Source organism: Phymastichus coffea, unplaced genomic scaffold, assembly GCF_024137745.1.
Source record: "Phymastichus coffea isolate CEN01 unplaced genomic scaffold, Cenicafe_Pcof_1.1 PCOF00074, whole genome shotgun sequence".
Lineage (NCBI taxonomy): Eukaryota > Metazoa > Arthropoda > Insecta > Hymenoptera > Eulophidae > Phymastichus > Phymastichus coffea.
The window spans coordinates 217310-235261 of record NW_026706885.1 but is presented as its reverse complement, the minus strand read 5'-3'; the positions used below and the strand labels follow the sequence as shown (position 1 = coordinate 235261).

Sequence of the window (17952 nt, the reverse complement as noted above, 5' to 3'; positions counted from 1 at the left end):
GACTGAAGATGAAAAGTCATTGGATTACACGTGGTTGAATGTGAAAAATTATCTAGAGTCCTTCAACGACAACACCCACGAAACTGATCAAGTCGAGAGTGTTGAGACGATTGCTGCGACAATTAACAACGAACACGAACAATTTGTCACGTCGCAGGAGGACGAAGACTCCGAGAGTATCGAAATAGCCGAGGACGGTAAAGTATCTGTCTGCAGCACGACGCACGAAGAAGAAGAAAAAAAAGAAGACTCAATTACAAAGGAGATCGTGTACGCTAAGGCATCGGAAGTTATCGTCGGCAATGTCGACCTACGGTTGAACGAAGCTTACCTACTGCATCTCTTCGACAAGTACCAGCCGATTGCTGTTAGTCAACTTTTACCTTTGCCCTGTAGAAATGTTGGCTATTGCTATATTTATTTCAAGAATGATGATCTAGCGTTCAAAGTTGAAAGATATTTTGACAACCTTCACCTCCACGGTAGGAAAATTATTGTACAACGTCCACGTCGACTTATAGCTACGTATTTGAATCAACTTTAGTGTTTTTTTTTCAATATACGATTTGGTACAGCTTTTTTCTAGGTTTTTAAAAATGAAAGTTGAACCGATTGTTTTGTATGAATTCCATAATTTTTCTCTTCAAATCAATTTTCGGCAAAAATTATCACGTCACAAATTGAACGTGAGAAACAACTTTTTTTTTTAATTTTTACCCCTAAATTCAATAATTATTTCACTAACTGTGAAAAACATTTTATTCTAAATTCGCTTAGTGTTTGTTAAAAAGGCTAATGTTGCAAACAAAAGTTAGCACATGTCGTTTTACGTAATATTGAATTGATGTGGTAGAGAAATCTGGAACTGCCGAATCTATTACTTATTCATTAGAATCGTAATTCGAAAACTCTCGACGACATGCATTTTGTATTTTCTGCAGCTGTTCTATATTACGATACGAATACCAAATGAGCAGGCCTTTTACATATCACATTTCCTCGCTGAAAGAATTGTTTTTTGACGACGGTTTCTATTCTATATGACATTTTGTTTCGTGTAAGATGCTAATGTAGTGCCAAGTATAAGATAATGCGATCAATTTTTATTTCGAGCTAAACTAAGAATACAGCAAGAGCTGGAAATAAATTTTTACCGAATATTTTTTTACTTTAACAGAAAAAATGTTATTAATTTAAAATGACAGTTTTTTCAATAAACGACCTTTGAACTTACCCCATTGTTCGTGATGCGAATGACGACTATTCATGATCTGAAATAATGAGAACATTGTTTACTAACACAAATCATGTTGATCTTATTAGTTTATTTTAGTTTAATAGAAAGAAGCATTGTGTTTAAAATAGAAAATACATATGTATGAAATATTGTTTAATATCTCGTTATCAGAAACGATAAATCAAAATGTTGTAAATATCTTAATCAATATTTTTATTTTTTCAAAATATTACGTCATTTATTTAAAAGTTTCTGTAATTGATACAAAAAACGAGGTCTAAAAATGGATTCAATTAAAACGTACAAACTTATTTTATTGAAATCAATGTAACATTTGTAAAATTTAGAGTAAAATTCAAAAATAAGCAGATACTTGAGGCGGATGAGCTTTATCACAACATTTTAATCCGTATCTAAACTACAAGATAAGACAAAATACGTTGCAGCATCTTGCGTTTCATCAAGTAATATTATGCGTATTATCAACTTGCATGTTAAAGTGTACAGTGATAAGATAATATAATTTTATTTTTGGCCTTTTCTCGATTTATTTGTCTTTACTACAAAGCAAACGGGGATGAAATATTCTTGGCATATAAAACTTACGTGAAATGTGAACAATTATTTAATTAAATAAATAATATAGTCCGATATTTTTGTAAGATTGCTGTTAACATTTATAAATAAATATATAGTACAATAATCATCACATTATCATTTAGACACAGCGTCATTAATTTATCATTTTCCATCTTAGCTTGTAATTTAGATATTATTTATTTTACAATATTACTTGCATAATAAAGTTTGAATAATCGTTATATATAAGGGCGAAATAAAATAAAATTATAGATTTCTGTTTTTCAAGCAACTATTTTATTAAGTTTAATTCTTTATATCATAAATAAAAATAATATATATGTGTCAGTGCATCAACTCGCAACTATAATTTTTAAATAAAATCTCGCAAAAAACATGTATTTGCGAAATATAAGAAATACATTGATAGAAATAAAATGCTCCAACTGCCCATGCTTCCACGCATCAAGTCTATCCTATATCGTCAAATATCCCTCCCCATGAAACGTAGAAAAAAATCAATACAATATGAAAGCTCAGTACAGCAAGTGTACTAAAAGCCCTTTGAAACAAACCTCGCTCATGTTGATCCGATGATTAAATACTTAAGAATATCAAGCTTCTTGCGAAAAATCCAAAATACTCGCAAAAATGTAACCTCAAAAAAGGGGTAGCATTCGCGAATTCTTAAGGCACGCATTTGCATGTCGCTGAACTACAAGCTCGCACACACACACGCAGTCGCATTTACCGGCTAAGACATAAGTGAAATACAGATGAGAAAGAAAAGAAGAAAATTGAGAAAGTATAAATATATAACAGGAAGTTGACGACACCCACCTCGTCGAGGATGGCGTTGAAGCCGGTGTCTCGCGAAGGCCTGGCCGTCACAACAACAACAATAACAATACCGAGGCGGTGCGGCGTCACACGCACTCCCTCCCCACTTCCTTACCACTACGCGCACGCACACTTACGCACCACCACCGCCGCCGCCACTGCTTCACTTTCATTTGCATGCTCTCGCTCTCGCCTCGTTCGTTTGTTGCTCTTTTTTTTAGCGAGGTCACGTCTATTTTTGGCCAGCTTCGACCGATTTGACAATGTTCGCAATTGTTACAATGACTCAGAATATAATCACTTATTTTACTTAGGAAACTTTTTTAAATCGTTAATGAATTTGAATGTTTTCTCAACAATAATAATTATTGAAAAATTTAGTTGAACTATAATCTTTTGTCCATGTCATCCCGCCCATACAAAATAAGTATACAAAAATGTGTACTTAAATAGCTTGCAAGCTCCAATCTATCTTTAGCTTCTATCGGTTGATATGTAATTTTTTTGATAAATGAATATAAAATAATATTGGAGCAGATCTTAGCATGATTAAATATTTTTTTACATACGGGAATACCAGAAAATTTGCACGTGTGCATGCATGCATAGCATCCTTTCTTTTGCGGTTGACCTTTCCTTTGCAACCATCACCACAAGTTGGTGTAAATTTAGCACTCGCGTCGTGGACGGCAACGACACCAACAGTCGAGAGAGCGAATCACTCCGATATCTAGGTGTTGGATAATCAGAGCTGGAACGAAGCTTTATATATATTCACACAAATACGAGGATAAAGAGCGAGTACACACTAGCAGCAGCCGCGTTAGTCATTACACAGACATTACAGTTTGTGTCGCTGCACGCACATAAGCGCGTGACCTGAGCATGTGTGGTGTATTATTTATACAAAGTAAATTAACTTGAGCCGTAGCCGCGACACGACGTCCTAACCTCGAAAGAGTCGAACGAACACAAAGATGAAGGAGACGAGGGCAAGGACAGTGTACAGCAACTTTTCCGGATCGACATCGTAGAGGAGCTCGTCGAGTAACTGCCGTGGCAATAGTTCTAGTAGCTGTTGAGTTAGTCCTTCCAGCACATCGGCCAACATTTTGCCAACGCGACGGTCCTTCTCGTTGCAATCACATTCGTACGACATTTGACACCGTTTACTACTACCGAGGCATCTTATCTATGATGAGACAAGCCAACTATTTTATTCCGCTGGATTACGATTGCAAGTTGTCCAGACTGTTTTTGACAAACGCTACCCAGGTACAATTGAGCCATCAGTAATTTGTGCTAGATTTCATTAATCTCCTGACGCCCAATCAAAGAATGCGACCTAATGCGGATTATTACATAAAAAATTGATTTTCATTTTACAAACTATTTCTTAGCCTTTTGTTCCACATTTAATGTACAAACTTTTTGCATTTATTAAAATGTGTATTTCACATTAAAATACCCACCACAATTCATTATATTACTAGAGTATGCCATTTCCTGGTTGAGCGGTGATAGGTTAAAAAAATCGTATTCTTTATACATTTGATGTCTTTGCATTGTGATTATTGTTTTTACAGGTCTGACAAGCTATTTTGTGAAACTTGTTGCTGTTTCTAAAGCGTTTTGTAAATGTGACGTGGATTCTGTATTGATTGTATGGAGGATATCATTTTGCTGAGAAAAAAAAATATATAGCTTGAAGATTATTTTCTATTGACAAAATGTGTGACGATATGACAAACAGTGATAACCGCCAACACTGTAATGCATCAAGTCGAGCTTCTGATGATGAAGGACCTTCCTCTCTACATTCCAATTCCAATTTCATACATTCTAATTTTGAAAATATATTAGAGATGTCAGCATCCGATAACACCATTAGATTTAGTGGTCATACTTTTGACAAAGCTACTAAGGCAAAAGTAACCTTAGAAAATTATTATAGCAATCTCATTGCTCAGCATATAGAAAGAAAACAAAGACTTGCAAAATTAGAAGAGTCATTGAAAGATGAGGCCCTCTCAGAGCAACAACGACAAGAAAAGCGCATACAACATGCACAAAAAGAAACTGAATTTCTTAGATTAAAACGCTCTAGACTTGGGGTTGAAGATTTCGAGCCCTTAAAAGTGATAGGTAGAGGAGCATTTGGAGAAGTCAGATTAGTTCAGAAAAAGGATACTGGCCATGTGTATGCAATGAAAATCCTCCGAAAAGCTGATATGCTTGAAAAAGAGCAAGTAGCTCATGTTAGAGCTGAGAGAGATATTCTTGTAGAAGCTGATCATCAGTGGGTGGTGAAAATGTACTATAGTTTTCAAGATCCAATAAACTTATATTTAATAATGGAATTTCTTCCTGGAGGAGACATGATGACTCTTCTTATGAAAAAAGATACTTTGTCAGAAGATTGCACTCAATTTTACATATCTGAAACTGCTTTAGCTATCGATTCTATACATAAGCTTGGATTCATTCATAGAGACATAAAACCAGACAATCTGTTATTAGATGCTCGAGGCCATATTAAACTGTCTGACTTTGGATTATGTACAGGATTAAAGAAATCTCACAGAACTGATTTTTACCGTGACCTTAGCCAAGCAAAGCCATCCGATTTTATGGCTTCATGCAGTGGTGGAAGTAACAGCGCAATAGACAGCAAAAGAAGGGCTGAGAGTTGGAAAAGAAATAGAAGAGCCTTAGCATATAGTACAGTTGGCACTCCAGATTATATTGCCCCAGAAGTTTTTCTTCAAACTGGTTATGGGCCAGCTTGTGACTTTTGGTCTTTAGGTGTCATTATGTATGAGATGCTGATAGGCTATCCACCGTTTTGTAGCGAGAATCCACAAGAAACATACAAAAAAGTCATGAATTGGAGAGAAACTCTTGTTTTTCCACCTGAAGTACCAATTAGTGAAGAGGCTAAGGATACTATCACCAAGTTTTGTATGGAAGCTGATAAACGCTTGGGCTCCCAACGCGGTATTGAAGAGATTAAACTTGCTCCTTTTTTCCGTGGAGTTGACTGGGATCATATAAGGGAAAGACCAGCAGCCATTCCAGTAGAAGTAAAGTCAATTGACGATACCTCAAACTTTGATGAGTTTCCCGATGTCAAACTCGAGATAACTTCAGCGCCTGCATCACAAGACGGAGAAATAATCTATAAAGATTGGGTATTTATTAATTACACATTCAAACGATTCGAAGGTTTGACGCAGCGTGGTTCACCAAACAAAAAATAAGATTTTTTTATTTCACAAGATTTGTAAAGAAAATTTATTATTTGAATTTATTTTATCTTACATAATTGTATTATATTAGGCAATAGAATATATTTTAACATTGATGTAAATACAATCAATTTTGAAAATGTGAAAAGTAATATGAAAAATTTTGTTTTTACATGTTTTGAACTTTCAAGTAGGTGTTATTTATATAGATTTTCACTCATTTTTCATCGAATAGCTATTTGCAAATAGTTTTGGGGTTTGGTTCTTCCATAATTAATTTATTTTACAAGTTTTTATAGTTAATAGAAATAAAAGTGTTTATGAAATAAATGAAAACTAGAAAAAATTGTCTATATTAGCAAATTCATAAGTATTGATTAAGCTTATAAGTGAGGAAGGAAAAATGATTCGAAGAAACCATTTGTTTTGCTTAAACATTTGGTAATTTTTACTAGGTGTAAACATAAATTGTAATAGCTTTTATGAAAAAAATTATATTTACATTTTCAAGTCTTTATTTAGCTTAAAATATAAGTAAGTACTATCCTAGAATAATTTTGAATGTATTTACATTGAAAATAGAATTATACATTGAAAGTTGTGTTGAAAAAATCTTCCTTGTTTTAACTAAATGCATTGTATAATTTGTATACCGAAGTGAAACAAATATATATATATATATATATACATACATATATATATATATATATATACTGTATTTATTATAATTAGTCAAATCTAATTTACTGAATGTTGTAATAAATATATATTCAAGTGAATTTGTATTTTAACATTGTAAATAAAGGAGTTTAGAAAATACAATATATTTCCTTCACTTCTTGTCCTCATTTAAGTTGTATTTTGTTTTGATTTTTTCTATTTCATCAAGTTTCTTGTCCACATCAACCCTCTTAAATGCTTTGTTGCTTTGATAGTAAAGTACTACCAAGTATCTGTTACACACATTAAAACCACTAAGATGATCACAAGCATTCTTTGCATCAAAAATATCTTCATAAACAACAAATGCTGTACCTCTTGTTTCAGCTGTGTTACCACTAAAAGAAAAAATATAAAGGTTAATTATTTATATTGAAAACGATTTACTTCATTGAAAACGATTGAATCTCTCCATTAATAAATACTTACACTCTAATCTGTCTTATGGCACCATATTTCCCAAATATATCGTACATTTCTTCAGCTGTGATTTTATAAGGTAAATTTCTTACATATAAGATTCTATTAACTTCTGGTGGCAACCTTACCTGTAATAAGACAAATTTTTAAACATTTTTAATCAAAAATATACAACTAAAACATTTGGTTATGAAATTACAATGCAACAATATTCTTAATAAGGTATAGATACAAGCAGCTGGTCATCTTAAAGTGACTTTTTAATTTAAATTAATGCAAAATATGTTCAAATCAATTAAAATTAAAAAAGAAAATGGAAATCCATAATAATAATATTGTATCATTTTAATACAATATTATTTTTAATTCTACTCACTGTAGGAAGCCGTATGTTTTAATTAATAAAGCATTTATTACCTCGATTCTTATTTATTAAAGGTAAAAAACACACAATCACTAGCAGTTGGATAACTACTAGTGCTTAAATCCTACTAGTATGATTAATAATATATAACTGAACATTTTGAATAAATAAATAGATAAATGATTATAATAATGTATACTCCTGTAGTTTACTCAATGAAATGTAAATTAAATGAGAAAATAAAATAATTGGTGTGTACATATTGAGGTTATTTCAACTATTTATTTCATTTTTATAAGAATTACTTACGTTTGCACGCCGCTGCAACATTGCCATCGCCATCTTGACCGTGGGTTTTGTTTAACTTTCTAAACGAAAAATAAATGTATTTCCAAAACGTGTTGATATAAATATATAACTATTTGTAACAATCCCTTTTGAGCTGATGCCACTGAGTATTGTCACTATTGACGATGCCAAAATCAACTATATATATAATAACCCTATGCCGCGCACTATTGGTAAATACGTTCTGTACGGTGTTCAATGTTCTTCTGTTCTGTTTTACGCATGGAGACTAGTGATGGGCGATTTTAATCGATGTTTAATAATCGTCCGATTATTTTCGTACATAATCGATTATCGAGTCGATTATTTGAGCCACCGATTAATCGTAGCTCGATTCATTTTTAACTCGTAATCGAAATCGAAATCAAATTACGCGTGCGCGACTAAAATTATTTTGAATTTTTTAGTTATGGAAGACTAGTCAATTAAATCCCAACCCACCCCGGTGACATTGAAAAATCCAAGATATTCAATTAATTATTCAATTAATTATGTGTGATTATAATTTTGATTTTATTTTTAATATAATAAATTATTTGATCATTTCTATTTTAAGAAGTAGTAAGTAAAAAAATATTTATTTTATTATGGTATTCTGAATATAATTTAACTGAATTTAATATACATCAAGCTTCAATGAGTTTTATTTTACTAATGCATTTTTTCAACGTCTAGGATGAAGATTAAATCACTGGAAACAATGAAAATATTAAAATATCTGGATAAGACTATATTCACTAACAAAACTGAAAAACAAAAAGACAAAGATAGATCTCGATGGAAATTATGCAAAAACCTGTGATTGAGCTTATCACGTGTTGTAAATGATCATATTGGGATTATCAATTTGTGTATGTCACTTACGTTCTGCACCTAGTCTTTTTCATTTTACTTAAACTCAAAAAATAAAAGTTCCATGAAAAAATTTATTGTAATTAATTGGGTTCATGATCAATTTCATTATTGTATAGTAGAACTTTGTAAATAATAATAGTTGGATTCGATAAATTTCGTTATTTAATAAACACTGGATAAATTATAATTATTTCAATGTTTCCACCGATTAATCGATTATCCGATTGTTTTTGATTATTTTAGCTGATTAATCGATTGGAATAGAGTTTGGTAATCGATTGTGTTCGATCGATTACATTTGTGATAATTGCCCATTACTACTGAAATCTACCGCTCCACACAAGGTTTGTTCACTACGTCCACTCAAATTAAATGATTGAATAGCTAATTTTAATATTAATTTTAATATTATAGCGCGCAACAAAAAACAAAAAGGTGCTAGTTACTATGTGTTTGAATATTTTATGCAATTTATAAATGAGTATCTATACCACTGTCTACACTATTGATAATTTAAAAATTATTGATATATTCACTACAGTGTTAATATAATTTTTGTTTGCATTAGGTTAACTTCCCATTTGTTTTGATTATTTTGGTATACTCGATTTCTCTCTAACACAAAATCGGACTTGAATCGAATTTTGATTGAACAATGAGGAGCCATTTTAGCGTGATCACATTCAGTTCGAGTTTAACTCGCTTGCTCGCCTTTGTAAATGGATACGGTATAGAATTTGGTCATTTGGTCGGAAATAAACAACCTTACGTATAAACAGCTGAATAAAATTACTAATAGTTTTATTTAGAACAAAGAGTAACTTCAAATTTATATACGCCACATATTTTTATATTACATGTATATGTATAAATGACATAGACAGCTGAAATGTAAATCATTTCCTAAAATAAGCATTAACGAAATTAAAATATATTTTACATTGTTATAATTACAACTACCATAAATTGAGAATTTTTAAATAAGGTTTTCAAGAAAATAAACTCTTAGTTTCTGCCAATGAAATTGTTTTTTATTTTCTTTTTGATAGCAAACTATACATACAAACTTTAAAGCTTTTTTCATAAAGCAACAAATCATTTGAATCAAATGAGCTTGAAATAATTTGTGCATGGATAATGACATATGATGTTAAAATTTAAAACGCTTTTGAAACTCATACATACAATAAACAGTAAACAATATTCAAGAAATAGAAAAGTATTGAGATGCATCAACTATACCCTATATAGTTAATACACAGCATGCCATACACGTTTTCCAACAAATAGGTTCTTATTTTTTAAAAATATTTGTAAAAGTCATGTAAATAATATATTTGCAGTAGTTTTGGTATTGCTAGTGGAATGAAACAACAAAATAATGGCACAATATCCATCCATTGTCCATTTTGAACAAGACTTATTTTTAGTTGTATTTTTAAAATTGAGTTAAACAAACATTCTTTAGATTTTATTGAAAGCGGCAATATCGACACTTTGGACGTAAAAATCTATTTCTTGAATTTGCTCAGTCAACCAATCTATAGAAACTTTATCGTCCTCTACGACACAAGAGATCTGCAGCTTTTGGATATTATATGCTACCGGCGCCAATTTAGCTGAAAGAATAAATGTTTTATAAACATCGACTCTCATGATTCAACTTGTATGCAGAAATTAATTACCTGCTCCCCACAGAAGACCATCTGCTTTAATTTTTCGTACTTCTGCTTCCATAGCTTTCATGTCGGTTTCATCATCCCATGGCTTGATATCCAAAATGATGTTAGACTTAGCAATAAGTGCGGGTTCTGAATAATTAAAAATAATATTAATTTGATTTTTTCGTACCATTTTATTAACTTTTTGGTGAAAATGAACTTACTCTTCGATTTTTTGGCTGCATAAGCCGCTAGTCTTTCTTCCCTGATCTTTGCTGCTTCCGCATCTTCGCCCTATTATATTTTTTAAATGCGTAATTAAATGAAAACTAAGAAACAAAAATTTTAAAGGGAACTAACGAAAAATAAACTAATTTCTACTGATCTAAACAAAATATAATTAATATACCTTAACTGTACTGTCAACTAAGGCTTATGATTTAGAGTAATAAATTGATTGATCTACATAATTTATGACAATTGTGAATTAAATTATGCGATAACGGATAATCAAGTAATATTTACACATATGGGAATATCTGGTGTCAACTTTGAAATATTAACTATCAAGAAATCATGATAACTTCCTTGGAAACAAACTTATTTTACAACTCTTAACTTTATCGTAACAGTTTTGAGATTACGCGTATGCCGTGAATTGGTTACCTCAGAGTCTGAGCCAAACAGATCTACATCTTCATCTTCTTCTTCTTCTTTCTTAGCTGGTTTGGCTGGAGCTACTGGAGCTGGAGCTGAACTCTTTGGTGCTTGGCCTGATTGTCCTTCCAATGTTTTTACGCGGTTGTCCAATTTTGAGATTGTGCTTTTAAGTTCTTGAACGACTGATAGTAATGATAATTTTTTATTAACTAAGTAATGTTATCATATGAGTTAATTTGGAATGATTATCTGCAAGCAAGGACCAAACTCAATATCGAGAAGATGCTTATACGGGAGTGTTAATTTATTCACTTAAATCAAGTGTACACATAGCTGATAAATGTAAAAAGAATTATTATGGCAAAACGTAAAAAATCGAGCAAGTTCCAATTTACTTTACAAAGTGGATTTTTTTAGTTGGAAAATATCTTATTTTTATAAGTACAACTGATATACCACACATATTTATCAGAAAACATAAAATATGAAGACTTTTAATGAGTGTCTCAAATATGGTTTGGCGATAGTCATGAATCACCAAACCTTTATCTGCTATGACCAGTTTAGTCATATAATTTAATTAAATGTAGTACTTAACAATTACTATACAAAGATAGAAATATCGATTCACGAATTCTAATACTTAATTTAAATATATAGCGAGACAATATGTATATAAGTAATTGATGTGATTTGACTCTTGTGTGATTTGGTACAGTATTGTTTGTAAAAATTTTACGACACTAATCGTATGTTAGTGTTAATATGATGAGAAATAATAATTTTCCTAATGATTAGTTATTAATGGACATTTTTTTGATACTATGGTAGAGGCGATCATGGGAGAAAGCGTTACTAATATGTGCATTTTGCAACCTTTTTGCAAGATACATACTATTTCGGAGTTCTTGATTTTCCTTTTCTAGCGCTACGAGCCGTGATACAACATCTTTGTCAGAGATACCAGCTAACGCAGCAATTCCGTCCATCTGGAAAAATTATGATCTTATATAGTAAAACTAATTTTTATACAAAAAATTATCTCACTCTATCGAACTACAAACAATAATGGAATGAAAAAGAAAAACAAGATCAATTTAAAAAAATAATACAATAAACAAACTGCACTCAAGTTTAGAGGCTGTCCATCAAATACGTAAAGCTCCAACGGACAGACAGGCTCTGTATACGTGCATTTATGGTACCGTTACGGTGAGACTCATAATTCAATAAGAATTGGTCGTGAACATTGAAAATTTACAAACATACAGTTAAAATTTATCAATTTGTGTTTAATTTTAAGCTTTTTATATGTCAAACAGTAATATAAAAATAACTTAACCCTTTTTCAAAATTAGACGATATTTAAAATTTTTCAAAAATTAAAGTTCGATGGTTCATGCCAAGTTCTTTATTTAATAATTTTTGTGTGAAATTATGAAAGAATCGATGACAGGAATATGTAATAAAGCAAATCGATGAATAAAATGAAATTGTAAGGATAGGATAAAGGAGTCGAATCATAAAACATTTGACAAGTAGAAATAAATATTAAAAAGTTAATAAGCTAGCGATATTGTTAAATCAAGAGGGCAAGCTAGGAGTGTAGTACTCACACACTGTAAAGATTGTTTAATATGTTGGCGAGCCTTGGCGACCTCGTCTGCTAAACTTCCACCAGCAGGAGAGATCGAGCAAACGGACGGTTGACTTCCCTGCATCCACCGATATTGAAGTTTAACTCACACCAGGATAATTACCGCAATTACTAATATATCTCCACTGTTAGCATTTTTTCGTTGTAATCATTTGACAGATACATTTTTTGATAACGATAAAGTAATTAATCATTTGCAATACAACTCTCATAACTTCTAAGTATCAAAATTTGTTGTTTATTAATTATAAATATTTTACTCTGAAAAGGGCATGTGGAGATACATCTGTAAGTATGCGAAAAATGTGACGATTTTATAAGCTTATCTAATTCTAAAATGCAACAACGACAATTACACTATTCTATTTCATAAATTATAGTGCAGATATCACTGTACAACTTTTGGCATGCAAATATAAGCAAAGATTTATCAGTTGGATAATGGACAGTGCTATGGGGAAGTTAAAAAATAAAGGATAATTAAAGAAGGAAAGATTCCATATAATATAGGTTATTTATAATCTAATAAACATGCTACGAATTAAATATTTATGTAACAGTAAGTCACTTGAATTTATCTTATTTCAAAATACAAATATTCAGATTTTTTAGCCATATAAAAAACATTATTATTCAAGTTAGAAATTGTTAGAAAAAATATATTTTATATTATTATAATAAAACAATGCTTAATGTCTATTCAGTTAGGCATGAATCATTCTTGGATAATTCTAAATCACCTAAAAAAACAAAATTTTTGTTGGATAAAAGTAATAATAAAAAATCTTTGTAGTTCTTTGGTCCAAACTTTGAAAAATCTTTTAAATAATAATTTAAAAATAAGGTTTCAAATCAGTTTGTTGCTATTTTAGTTATGAAGTGTCAAATAGACTTTTAATATTATAACATAATTTGATATTGTGAATAAAATGTTATTTATGTGCATTTATATTGTTTTAAACTCATGCAGATAATTTATGTTAGTATTCTAATTCCATGCAATGAGAAATTGTTTTGAATCAAACAATTATATGTAAGCACAAAATAATATAATTATTTTGAAAAACATCATTTTTTTATTGTTCATTTTGACAGAATTTTTTAAATCTAACTGGTTGTACTAAAACTCATAATTAAAAGGCATAAAAAAATAGAGAATAATTGAAATCACATACATCAGGCTTTCAAACAAACTATATTAATTCAACTATTTCAATACCTGATTATTTAATTGTTCTTTGTTGTCTTCAATTACATTTTTCTCTTCTAAATTTCTAATTTTTTTTTCGCCTTTAGGCTTTTTTTCTTTGGCTTCTTTATTTTTTGACTTTTTATTGCTTATGGTTTCAATACTAATGTTAGAATCCTCACTCTTTATATTAACATTGTTAGCAATTTCATAATTTTTATTACACTCTGAAACATTTTCTTCCTTTTTCTTACTGTTTTTCTTTAAATTTTTAGAATTTTTGGTTGTTTCAGAAGTAACATTTTCTTGTGCAATTAATTTGTTATCTTTAGTTTTTTTGGATTTAGTTTTTGGCACAGAGTTAGAAATCATTGTTGCTTGAATTTCGATTGGTGTGGGTTTATAAGTAGTACTAATATCATCCACAATCTTGCTTGGCTGCACCTTTATAAAGTTTTAGCTTAAAAATATGTGCACACCAATATTCTAGCTAACACATTTTTGTTTATAAATAAAAATTCTTTCCTATATGTAGGAATAATCTTATCAATTAAATTATAGAATTAAGAATATGAATGTACATTAATTGTTTAAAAAGTAAATGATTGCCAAAAATTGTTTTAGGTGATAATGCATTAATGAAAATATTTTATTTATCTACCTATGTATAGTCTTTTCATTATTCTCATAATATTACAAAACTAATCTGCATTGTATTTTACTTAAGATTTTTATAACAATATTTTAGATTTATTTGTGCATTCAAACCACCAGATATTCCCTTAAGCAGTTGTTAGTAATAGTTAGTTACTACTTGTGAAAAAATGTTTGCAATTACTATTTATGGATGCTGGGACCAGAAAAAGGATAAGAGCTTAAATTTGAATTTCTTTTAATGTATCAAGAAAATTCATGTTTATGAGAAGACATTCTTAATTGATATTGATAACTGAATTTGAAAACAATGAATGATGAATTATTCAATTATGAACATTACCTTGGCTAATTTCTCTTGATAAATGCACTCAGCTTTATCATAGGATGATTTGTCGAGCCAAACTTTCTCTTGTGCCAATGCTGAACCTGCCATTGTTTATGGAAGTAGAGACTGTAAACTGAAAATTAGTGATAGGTTGTATTTACATTAGTCTTTACAGTTTACTAATGTTGATTTTTTATTATGTATAAAAATTATATAAAATAATTTATAATTTTGCTTATATTAGATAATATATAAATGAATACTTTTATGAATTTAACGTATAAAGAATACTCTTGTCAAGTATCTTCATCATCACTCAAAACAGAAGATTTAAATTTTTTATTAGAAAATGTTTTGTGAGTGGAAAATGATATCGAATTTTTTTTAGAATGCAATTTTTCTAAAGTGTTATTTCTATAGATTTTTTGCATAATGTGAAGTAATAAATCATTAATTTCTTTTTTATTATTTTCAGGACAAACACAGGCAAAAACATGTTTTGGTTTAAAATATTTGATAAATACTTCAAGTTCATTATATGATGCATGTGTTGAATAACAAATATTTCTAGTTTGTTTTCTATTAGTATCCCATTCACTTATACAAGATGTGTTTTTACCAGCCCATTTCCAGACAGAGGGAACAATTGTTAAAATATTTTTCTGTACAACATTTGGTCTACATTGCAATCCTAAAATATTCTTCATGCTATTACGTTTATTCATACAAGCATGAATGGGTGTGCTTTGGCTTAAATTAGTAACACAGTTTGAAAGAATATCTATTCGACTATAAACTTTGTAAACATTATCTTTTACATGGATTTTAATATTCAAGAATTTGTATAATTCACGATAGATAAACTCACTACCATACAAAGCAGATATTTCTAATATAACAATATTTTTTTTATCCAGATCTATCCATTCTTTAACAGTTTTACATAATTCTTTTGAGCTATCTAACCTACACGGAAATTCTCTAAAATTTAGACTTAAAAAAGTTGTATCTAAATATATTTTGTCAATACTTAATGGAATATATTCACTGCCATTAAAAATGTGTAAAGATTTCAATTTTGAATAATCATGTTTATTTATTCTAAAGTCACCAGTATAAAGTATTCTAATATTTTGGAAAGTAAATAAAATCATTATGGATCCAGGACAGTGTCCTGATGATATACAAGATACTGTGACAGATTTATTAATACCATTGTGTGAATATTCTATAATTTTTACCTCATCCAAAGGCAATTCTTTAATACATTCATCAACTAATGAAACATCTAATTCAAAAAAGTAATTTTGTAATATAACTTTACTTATATGACTACAATATAAATAGTTATTATTCTTCTTTAAACTATCAAAAAATTCATAGCACAATCCTTTCATGTGATCTTGATGGCAATGACTCAAGAAAAAAGCTGAAGAATTTGAATTTTTTCCATTAAAACAATCAATCGAAATTCCAGGTATTTCTTCAATAAGTCCAAGAAATGTTGACATGATGCAAGATTCATAAGAACCCTACAATAGAAACAAAACGAAAAGATCTTTACCTTTTATAGGAATGTGTAGCTATAAATAATTAACTTGTGACTGAAATATCAATTGATGTCTAAAAATAAAAGTTATTATAAAAGAAATATCAAATTATCAGCTTCTGTATCATTGAATCGAGTCAAACTCGATTCACAGATTTTCGCAAATCAATTATTCCAAGATTATAGGTTAGGTTGAACAATTTTAATATAGCAGAATGTCGTATAGTTACCTTCTTTCAATACAATTATTACTACTTTAAAAAATAAAATTTTTGTTAATCTCAGTTAATAAATTGACCGAAATTGCGGTTTTTTGTAATAACAAATAAAAACTTGCCGCCTCTGAAATAGTTACCATGTGCTTTATTGATCGGTCTCGCGTGCTACACTTTTAGAATGGTTTACTCCAATCACATTAATAAAACTCAAAGAGAATTACATTATTTCACTTGGAAAATTGAACTAAAGGTCATCGAGGAAGAGATAAAAATTGACAAAATTTAAATACCTGGTGATTGACACGCGGCTGTTGATGGAACTTGGGGAAAGCGAAGACCGCAAGCAAGAGAGAGTAAAGTAGAAGCTGCTGGAGAGCTCGATCAAGCGTGCGCTGTTGAGTATGTTGGTATCATCTACTAATGTGTTGTGTGAATGAAATTTAGGGTGCTTCTCCAATACAGACGTAAATCGCACGCAGCAAGCGTAAAATCAAGAAATTCTGAGTGCTGCCAACTTCGAAATTCAACATAAATTGATAAGACATAATTCTTATTGTGCGTAGCCTCAAAAAATTGTAAATGTAAACATGAAGCCGATTGACGAATTGTTATAACAAAATAGTTATATGGGATGGACTAATTGTTATAACATTAGAGACATATATCTTATGTTATAACAAGATTTTATTGGAATGAATGTTGAACAATTTGAACTTAGTATATTTATTAACAAAACGACTTTGAGATTTGCTTCTAGACATAAAACCTAAATTGGATAATATTTATATTTTTCAATTTATTACATATAATTGATTAGTTACTTAAGGTAATTACCATTTTGTTATAACAATTCGTCAATCGGTTTCATATTTACATTTACAATTCTTTGAGGCTACGTAAATGTCAAGTCTACAATTTACTTTTCAAATTCTCATGAATATTGCTTATTGATGAGTATGCTAATGTAAAAAAAGCTTGTGGGATGATTAATACATATCATTTATATATATTTTCTTCTTCTTCTCATATATTCAAGTACTTCCATAAAATTAACGCCTAATTCCACTAATTGTAGTTGAAAGTCTATCAATTCTCTATCATTTGTCACCTTATAGACTGCAATAATGTAAAGGTTAGATAGGCGTTACATTAAATTGTGGTACGTTCGGCGCTACAGTTTTAAACAACAGTTACTTTTGCTCACTACCGGTAGTGTTGGTACTAAATAATCGAACTAGATATTTTTAGTGATGTTACTAGAGTTGCGATTTGCGTCCGTATCACATTCATACGTAGATATCGTACCGGGGCCTATGTGGCGAGGGCCTAACTCGCCATTTTCAAAATTGTTAGATTTAGTTTTATCCATTAAATAAATAGAAATTTTTAGCTTTTTAATTAGGAATAAATATTTTTTATGAAAAG

At 30.1% G+C, this 17952-nt stretch overlaps 3 protein-coding genes across 10 annotated transcripts; 1 reads left to right on the top strand and 2 right to left on the bottom strand.

Moving 5' to 3' along the window:
* Nucleotides 1–2362: 2362 nt before the first annotated feature.
* On the top strand, nt 2363–6595 carry LOC131668063 (serine/threonine-protein kinase tricornered). Its single transcript, XM_058941899.1, has 2 exons — nt 2363–3931; nt 4243–6595. The coding sequence occupies exon 2, from the start codon at nt 4387–4389 to the stop codon at nt 5914–5916; it is 1530 nt and encodes a 509-aa protein (XP_058797882.1). The 5' UTR covers nt 2363–3931; nt 4243–4386; the 3' UTR covers nt 5917–6595.
* Nucleotides 6596–6602: 7 nt separating this feature from the next.
* LOC131668064 (splicing factor 3B subunit 6) lies at nt 6603–7960 on the bottom strand. The gene is made up of 3 exons (XM_058941900.1): nt 7718–7960; nt 7054–7172; nt 6603–6962 (listed from the first exon to the last, which is right to left on the bottom strand). The coding sequence occupies exons 1-3, from the start codon at nt 7748–7750 to the stop codon at nt 6737–6739; spliced, it is 378 nt and encodes a 125-aa protein (XP_058797883.1). The 5' UTR covers nt 7751–7960; the 3' UTR covers nt 6603–6736.
* Nucleotides 7961–9628: 1668 nt separating this feature from the next.
* Nucleotides 9629–16976, bottom strand: LOC131668161 (probable elongation factor 1-delta). 8 transcript variants are annotated; one of them, XM_058942085.1, is made up of 9 exons: nt 16818–16964; nt 14776–14893; nt 13809–14222; nt 12549–12647; nt 11828–11921; nt 10939–11114; nt 10497–10566; nt 10297–10422; nt 9629–10230 (listed from the first exon to the last, which is right to left on the bottom strand). In XM_058942085.1, exons 2-9 carry the CDS (start codon nt 14866–14868, stop codon nt 10076–10078), a joined length of 1227 nt encoding a protein of 408 aa, XP_058798068.1. In that variant the 5' UTR covers nt 14869–14893; nt 16818–16964; the 3' UTR covers nt 9629–10075. The 8 variants fall into 8 exon arrangements, with proteins under 8 accessions (XP_058798068.1, XP_058798069.1, XP_058798070.1 ...); XM_058942086.1 differs by lacking the exon at nt 16818–16964 and adding an exon at nt 16665–16808; XM_058942087.1 differs by lacking the exon at nt 16818–16964 and adding an exon at nt 16002–16137.
* Nucleotides 16977–17952: the final 976 nt, after the last annotated feature.

Bases quoted from the DNA above. Each gene is read 5' to 3' on its own strand.
- LOC131668063 (XM_058941899.1), top strand. From the start codon at position 4,387: ATGTGTGACGATATGACAAACAGTGATAACCGCCAACACTGTAATGCA.
- LOC131668064 (XM_058941900.1), bottom strand. From the start codon at position 7,750: ATGGCGATGGCAATGTTGCAGCGGCGTGCAAAC. The intron at 7,173-7,717 runs GTAAGTAATTCT...GTCTTATTACAG, and splicing joins TGTTGCAGCGGCGTGCAAAC to GTAAGGTTGCCACCAGAAGT. The intron at 6,963-7,053 runs GTAAGTATTTAT...TTTTTCTTTTAG, and splicing joins GCCATAAGACAGATTAGAGT to TGGTAACACAGCTGAAACAA.